An 8584-nucleotide genomic window follows, 5' to 3' on the forward strand; every position below is an offset into this window, starting at 1 on the left:
CAAAATCGATTTAGCTTACCTAAAAAGGTACAGAGCTAACAAGAGGAGGGAAGTAGAAAATCTAAGCAGATATTAAACTAACACATCAAGGATGTAAGCAAATAAAAGAAAAAAATATATATTCAATGAAAAGTAAAGAAAAAAAAAAGAAAAATATAAAAAAAAATCTTAGAAATATTTGCAAATTATGATAACAAAGCAAGTAATTATTAAATATAATTTACTTATTGTGATAATTGATTATTATTAAATACAAATATATTAAATAATTATTAACCATACATATAAGTAAATATAATAAAAATTCTAAATATATGCAAAATTTATAAACGCATATAATAATTACATTTAATTAAAAAAATAATGTGCATATAAATACAGGGCGTGGAGAAAAAAGTATCAAGAACTACAAAACGAAAATGAAATTTGTAAAATAGTTAAGAAAAAAGGAAATACACAAGCAGCAGAGGGATCTTTTTAATTTCCACACAGATTTAGCATACTCAAAGGATCGAGAAACTAAGAAGATCGAGTTGGTTGGAAGGAAATATTAATATAAATGCAAAAGTAATATTTTACATTGATATTTAAAGAAGAAGAAATATAAACATAAAAGTAATAAAATAAAAAATAATAAACATAAATAATTAGGCTTGCATAATATAAAATAGAAACAAAAGGTGTGTGTGTGTGTGTGTGTGTGTGTGTGTGTGTGTGTGTGTGTGTGTGTGTGTGTGTGTGTGTGTGTGTGTGTGTGTGTGTGTGTGTGTGTGTGTGTGTGTGTGTGTGTGTGTGTGTGTGTGTGTGTGTGTGTGTGTGTGTGTGTGTGTGTGTGTGTGTGTGTGTGTGTGTGTGTGTGTGTGTGTGTGTGTGTGTGTGTGTGTGTGTGTGTGTGTGTGTGTGTGTGTGTGTGTGTGTGTGTGTGTGTGTGTGTGTGTGTGTGTGTGTGTGTGTGTGTGTGTGTGTGTGTGTGTGTGTGTGTGTGTGTGTGTGTGTGTGTGTGTGTGTGTGTGTGTGTGTGTGTGTGTGTGTGTGTGTGTGTGTGTGTGTGTGTGTGTGTGTGTGTGTGTGTGTGTGTGTGTGTGTGTGTGTGTGTGTGTGTGTGTGTGTGTGTGTGTGTGTGTGTGTGTGTGTGTGTGTGTGTAAGAGAGAGAGAGACTAAAATTTATTAAAAGTTAAGCAGAAATTTGGCATTTCTCTAAGTATTTATATTTTCATACTTTAATAGTCGCACAAAATTTTGTTGAATTTCAGAAATTTAAGAAAATTTGAACACTATCCAAAACAGATTACAATGCTACCCTGAATTTAAAGTTATTTTCATTGCTTCAATATATGTTCAATTTACAAGACAGCGTTTACATAAAAGTCGTTTATAAAAAGTAAAGTCACAATACCAATAAATTTATAACATAAATGCATTGTGTATTTGCATTTTTAATAGCCCGGTGATGTTATATAGCTCCCTTACAAGATTTCATGTGCACAATGACTGGAGTATACATTTACATCTCCAATACCTGAATATTAAATCAATTTTTCATGATAGAAGCTTCACCATCAGCTTTACTTTTGAAATTGCATGATTCTTGCTAGGTCTAGCAATTTTTCTTGCTGATCTGATATCGCTGGACACCCCCTCCCATTACTATATAAAAAACAATACAGGGTCAGAACTTGTATTGCTTAAATATTCAAACGATTACTATCCTAGAGACAAAACATTTCAGCTACTCGAAAAAGATAAACAAATCAGAAAGTTATTCATTAGTCTTACCATAAACGATGCGTTTAAAAATAGAATTACCAAATACTAATGTTTTACAACTCCTTTGATTTGGTCTTAATTCAAGCTATATTTTTCTTTCTCATCATTTCACCTTCAAGAGCAATATAAATGCCAATTACGGTGTCATAATGATTTTCATTAAATATTTCAAACAATTTTGGTAAAATAAACTCAAATGTCATGGGTCATGTGACTCGCTATCTACCAATCGACGCTATCTACCAATCGAATAAAACGCGACGTTTTCATAAAAATTTTTATATAATAGATAGAAAAAGATTCAATAAAATTATCAATAAAGATTTAGTAAGATGACTTTTTAAATGTGTTTGAAATGATGGAAGTTAAAATGAAAATTAATTTGAATTTATGCAATACCGATTAAATAAAATGTTGAAACTAACTAATTGCGTCACCATTTATAAATTGTCTCATTATGCAGCTTATTTTCTATATATATTGAAAAAAGCTATTATATCAGAAATGATCAACCTTAAGAATTTTACGACCTTTGGTAATTAAATCCCGAGAGTTATCACAAATCCTTCCATTTTTTAATCCATCCTAAAAAGTTTATAGCTCCATCAAATAAGCAGCCTACCAAAATACAGATAAATGTTCGAATTTATATTTTCTGTGAAACGGATACATCTCTTTGAAATCTAAAATTTATATCACCGTTTGGTTAATTAAATGGAGTTCAGGAGATCAAAATAAAGATAACTACTCCCCTGTTGGCACTTTGAATACGAGTCCTATTATTTAGCCTCTCTCCCAAAACATACCTTCATTCATCTCAGTCAACGTAGCAGACGTCTGCAATATCTCAAGGGATATAAACTTAGAGTTGTATGAGAAAAAATTTCATGAAGTTAAAAAAGTTTGTATTACCTTACAACGAATTTATGTCTGAACGCAAATTCCGTCACAAAATAGACGATTTATAATTTTTCTAAGAAATAATTCATTTATCAAGCTTGTGCCATGGCCATGTGGTGTTTCAGGATATAGAAGAGCTTTATTATACGGCCGAGTAATTTATGGCGGGTTTTTAATTCTGAGAGATCTCTTTAAAATTAAAAAGAAAATGATATTTGCGATTTTATAAAGTTTTGATTAGTTGGATTTTAGTATTGTTGTTATTGTGTGGTTTGTTATAAAGTGCAATTATTTCTAAAATTGTTTTTTTCCCTATAGCATTTTTTTAAATTTCCAAAATTTGAAAAAAAAATTACTAATTTCTAAAAAAGATAGTTTGTGAATGATACTTTTTTATTTAATGCTACATTTGTTTTATGTTTAAATCATATGAAAAATATTTTCATACTGCATTAACAAAATTTCTGAGACGGGATTAACTTATACACAAATAGTTTACGTTGATAAGGTACGTGCATTTAATTTTCGAATTCCTTTATTCATTTGAAACAAGAACAAAACGTCGCATTTTTTAACAGATTACAACACTTGAAGTTAGAGATGCAGTGATTCAAATTTCAACTCATCAAAAACATGGCATCCTCTCCTATTCCAAAATCTTAAAATCAAAAATATTTTCTCATTTACTTAAACCACAACCGAAGAAGAAAAATAAAAATTAATCTATTAAAGTTTGTTTTTGTTACATAGTATGTCGGAATTGTTAATGAATTTTCCAAGAAGCAAAATATTCCTTTTTTGTTAATATGTTCAGTTTTCAAAACAAAAAGATTCTATTGTTAGACATAGATGAGAAATTAAGAACTTTTTACTCTTTAATATTTAAGCATTATCACCCATTTTGAGAGATCAGTAAATTTAAACTTATTACAAAAAAATTCCTGTGATACGAAATAAATCGACAAATAAAAGACGTACAAAATTTTATAAAACAACTTTAATACGTACAGATGTAATGCAATTTCTGCAAATTTATTCAAAAGTGATATTTTATAAACTATTGAGCTTATTTGTATATTGCGTCATATCATTGAAAAAAAAAATTAAATTTCAAAATCTGTCATATAGTGGAGATTTCTAAAGTTTATTAAATAATGGATAAAAAGCATACCTTTATGGTATAGCTTAAACTATGTTTAATCAATTATCTTATATGATTATATGTATATCCATTCAGACATTTTATCATATTTTTAATCTAATTAAAAACAACATTATGAATCAAATTATCTTCGAATGTTTCACAAAAAAAGATAAATTCGAATTTTTTAAGAATAAATTTCGTTGCTCCTTTAAAGGAATGTTGAATTACTCCTGCAAATTCTTTATTATCATTTCTTAAATTAGTAGAAATTATTCGCCTTCTATTAATCAACCGATTCTATATAATTTCGAAGTCATAATATCTGCTCACATGATTCAAAATAATCATTGTTTTGCGAAATTTCTATTATTTTTCTAAAAGACATTAAACCTACTTTTTAAGGTTTTGATATAACAAAAAAGGTCTATTTGTAGGATATGTATATATCAGAAAAGCGATGAAACATTTCATAAGTGAAGAATATAGAAACGGTTCTTTACTGTTTTTAAAATTGAAAAGTTATAAATTTGCGATTTTTTAATTAATGACAATACTTTCTCAATGAAATCTTCTACTTGTAGAACATATTGTGTAAATATATTATTCTTCTGTTAATCCTTTTTAATAATTTAAGATTAAGTACACATCTGCAGATGAAAAAGAAATTATTATATAAAAATGATTAGAAAACCTTGACAAGAAAGGAAATAAATTATTGGCACATTAAAACTCATCATTTTTAGCTCAACCACATCATTTATAATACTTGCAGATAATATTTTAACACAATTTCTGCAAAAGGTTTGTGACGGGCTACTTCAAACGATTAATACGTTGTTTTGTACTCGAGATGTTTAGCACCTATTAATTGCGGTACAAGAGCAGTCTAAACAACCGTCTTGCTTTCTATTTGTATTTAACTACATTTGCAATCAGAAGAAATGTAACATTATTAAAAAAAAATTATTTTTGTAAATACACCAATGTGCAGTGAGTTTTCGAAGTTCTTGACCTCAGATATTTTTATCCTCGAACGTTGCTAAATCAAAGTCTACTTTTGAATATTGTTACTTAATAAATTTAAATATCATGCTAATCTTAAGAGTACTGAATTATTTACTTTTTTTTAACAAATATAACAATTTAATAGTTGCATATTAATAACTTAATAATAGCACTATAACATTATCAACGTGATATTGATGTCGAAAAGTAAAATGCATATTTCTTTGGCGCTTTAAGAACTACGAATGAAACAAAATGAATTTCACTCACGTGCGAAAGATAAATAAAGCATCATTAAAGCATGAAGCATGTAGTTAAATTATCGATAGAAATTTATATTTTCTTTATTCTAGTATAATAACGATCTCTGCAATAAAGATTTTAAAAGCAATTTACCAATATGAATATTCAGAAACTGGCAGAGCTGAAACTTTTTAACAGTAATAAAAAAATGAAATATTTTAGTTAAAGCCAAAATATAATTGAATCTTTGAAGAACAAATAAACGATGAACTTATAAGTAAAGGTGCTTTCAAAACAGATAGCAACTGATAAAAAATTTTATCAAGTTCTTTAAAGAGGAATGTTCTTTCAATAATTTTACTCCTTTTATATTTGTATGATAGGTACTTATTCATAATTGATTCCGATTTCACTGATTTTTAAAATTAATTCTCAATTAATTGAGTAACAAGAAAACGATTCATTTGAGTTCCATAATATCTTAGTTAAAAACAAACGCAAAAACGTTTCTTTTTATAACGTATAAAAAGAAGATTTTGTCGCATTTAAATTCTTTTTTAATGGAAGACCTTATCTAAAGGGAAAAAAAATTCATTTTTTAGACATAGTTAAATTTTAAATGATTGTTCTAAACATTACATTTTTTTAGGATTCTAAATTACAGTTTCAATTCCTTTGTACCACGCATTGCATTCCTTTGTTTCGCTTCAGAAGTTTGGGTTATGTTGCGGCAAGCAAACAAGCAAACAATTTTGTATAATTACTTTAGCTTGAGTGGCATCACCTTGTTTTATTGTTATTCTAAAATTACTTATATGCTTGTACGTCTACTTGTTGTGAAGAATAAATGTATGCTTTACTAACGCCGTCGTCTTTAATTTATGGTGCCGAAAACTCTATTTGAATCAGGACCGTGAATTTATACTTCCTGCTTTTACGAAATATCGGCAAGTTTACTTTCTTACCGAATTGTTTTGTATTATACTTCGGATTACTGCAATGGCGACGCCGGATGAAACTACAAACAAAATGGCGCAACTCAAGCGAAAACGGAAAAGTATTCGCGGTAATATTACTCGTTTTTCTGTTGAAATAAGTAAAATGAAAGATGATTCTTCAATTGAAGATGTGGAATATACTTGTAATCGTTTAACTACTACCTTAAATGAAATGAAAATAACGGATAATGAAATACACAATTTACTTTCTGATGAAGAATACGAAAACGATATTTTACAATGTGAAAGCTATAACAATAATGCTGAATTTGCGATTTTTAAAGCCAAAAAAAAATAATTCAAAATAAATTAGCGCCAACTACAAATAACTTTACTGATTTGGTTATTAATGACAATAATTTGGCGTTGAATTTAAACCCTTGTATTACAACGCCTGCTATTCAATCGTATACTGTAAAACTGCCTACAATTAAACTAGAACCGTTTAACGGCGATGTAGAACTTTGGCAAAGTTTTTGGGAACAATTTCAATCTTCCATAGATAATAATCCAAATCTTTCAGTAATTGATAAACATGTTTTTTTAAGAGGATATTTACAAGATGAACCAAAACGATTGGTAGATGGCATAAGCATTATTGCCGATACATATGAAGGTACTAAAAAACTGCTTATGGACAAATATGGCGATAAAAACAGAATCATTCAAGCTCATTTGGACTTTTTAGAGAATTTGACGCCAATACGAAATCCATCACCGACTTCACTAAACGAAGTTTTTATTGAGTGTAATAGAAGATTACAAGCTCTACGTGCCTTGGGAGAGGATGTTAATTCTTATGGCCGAATTTTAACTCCTAAAATTTTACGAGCATTTCCGGATGACATTTGCCGCCGTTGGATTATTTTTGCGAAACGACAGGAAATTTCGGAAGGTGACATAACAAAATTAATACAATTTCTCTCGGAAGAAGTAGAAGGTGCACTTACTACTCTGAAAATTAGAGGTGAGCAGTCTGTTCAATATGATTTTAAACCTTCCACTGTTAACCTATATGTTAATTCCAAGAACACTACGTCAATTAAAAAACGTTCTCCATTTTATGCTTTCTGTGATACTAATGGACACTGGCCGCAAGACTGTAACATTGTAACTGATATAGATATTCGTAAACAAAAGTTAAAAAATAGTAATCGTTGTTTTTTATGCACTAACCGTGGCCATAACGTAAATAATTGCCCTCGGAAAGACAAAGCCCGTTGCTATAAATGCAAAAAAAGGCATCATGTTTCCATCTGTAAAACGGTAAGTGAGAATCCAAATTTAACTACCATTCCAGTTACGTCTACTAATAACGTTGATATTATAACTCCCAAATTTACTCATCTGCAAACTGCTCGAGTATATGTAATTGGCCCAACTGGTAAAACAAAAGTAACGCGGTGTCTCTTAGACGGTGGGAGTCAGTCTAGCTTCATTCATCCTAGTTTGATTGACTTCCTGCAACTGGAAATCACTAGCTCAGAAAAATTGAACCTTCAAGCATTCGAATCTATTTCAACAAACACTGAAACGAGACGGAGGGTCAAATTTATCTTGTCAAGCATTTGGAGCAACTCAAAAATAAATATACAAGCATTTGAAAGTTCGAATACTTATGCCTTTCATCCATCTACTCCACAACTTGTCTCTTCTTTTGCTCATAGTCAAAAGTTGAAACTTGCTGATCCATCAGACAGCTTAAACGACTTACCTATAGAAATTCTGATAGGTGCTGATTTTTATTGGACTATAGTGCATACTAAATCTCCTATCAGACTTTCGGCGACTCATGTGTTAATACCTACAGTATTTGGATGGATTCTTTCCGGCAACCGTTCGTTCACTACTATAGCATATTCTTCTGTTTCTTCAGTTCTAAACATTAGCTCAGAAACTTTGGTACGTGATCTGGACGATCACGTGAGACGATTTTGGGACTTGGAAACAATTGGCATTAAAACTATGCAGGATAAAGGGATGACTATTCGTAATTCTGAAATTTTAAGTGATTTTCACAATTCATTTTGCAAAGTTGATGGCCGCCGTGTTGTAAAGTTACCATGGAAACCAGAGGTGATTCTTTCATCGAATAATTACGAAATAGCACTCAAACGATTTCAAATACTCCGTAACAAACTCTTTACTCATTCAGACTTAAGAGATATTTATACAGAACAGATGCAAAATTATATCGATAACCAATATGTTGAACTTGCTGATAATAGTCCTTGCAAGGAATCAAAACTATTTTACTTGCCTCATCATATAGTGAAAAAACAAAAGAATGACGAAAAGAAATGGCGAATTGTATTTGACGCTTCTTCTCATACACCAGGACATCCTTCCTTAAATGATGCTCTTGAGCAGGGTCCTAATTTGCTTCCTGAAATATTTGCAACATTGTTACGATTTCGACTTCACAAATTCGCAATCACAAGCGACGGACGTCAAGCATTCTTGCAACTTATTTTGGATGAAGAGGATAGAAACTGTACTAGGTTCCTGTAGTTTAGGACGGAAAAG

The 8584-nt window shown here is 30.2% G+C and overlaps 1 protein-coding gene across 1 annotated transcript; it reads left to right on the forward strand.

Moving 5' to 3' along the window:
* Positions 1-6691: 6691 nt before the first annotated feature.
* LOC129968306 (uncharacterized) lies at positions 6692-8569 on the forward strand. The gene has a single exon (XM_056082161.1). The coding sequence runs from the start codon at positions 6692-6694 to the stop codon at positions 8567-8569; it is 1878 nt and encodes a 625-aa protein (XP_055938136.1).
* The last annotated feature ends 15 nt before the right edge of the window (positions 8570-8584 follow it).

Source organism: Argiope bruennichi, chromosome 5, assembly GCF_947563725.1.
Source record: "Argiope bruennichi chromosome 5, qqArgBrue1.1, whole genome shotgun sequence".
In the NCBI taxonomy this organism is placed as follows: domain Eukaryota; kingdom Metazoa; phylum Arthropoda; class Arachnida; order Araneae; family Araneidae; genus Argiope; species Argiope bruennichi.

Excerpts from the sequence above, each read along its gene's own strand:
- LOC129968306 (XM_056082161.1), top strand. The coding sequence starts at position 6,692 with ATGGACAAATATGGCGATAAAAACAGAATCATTCAAGCTCATTTGGAC.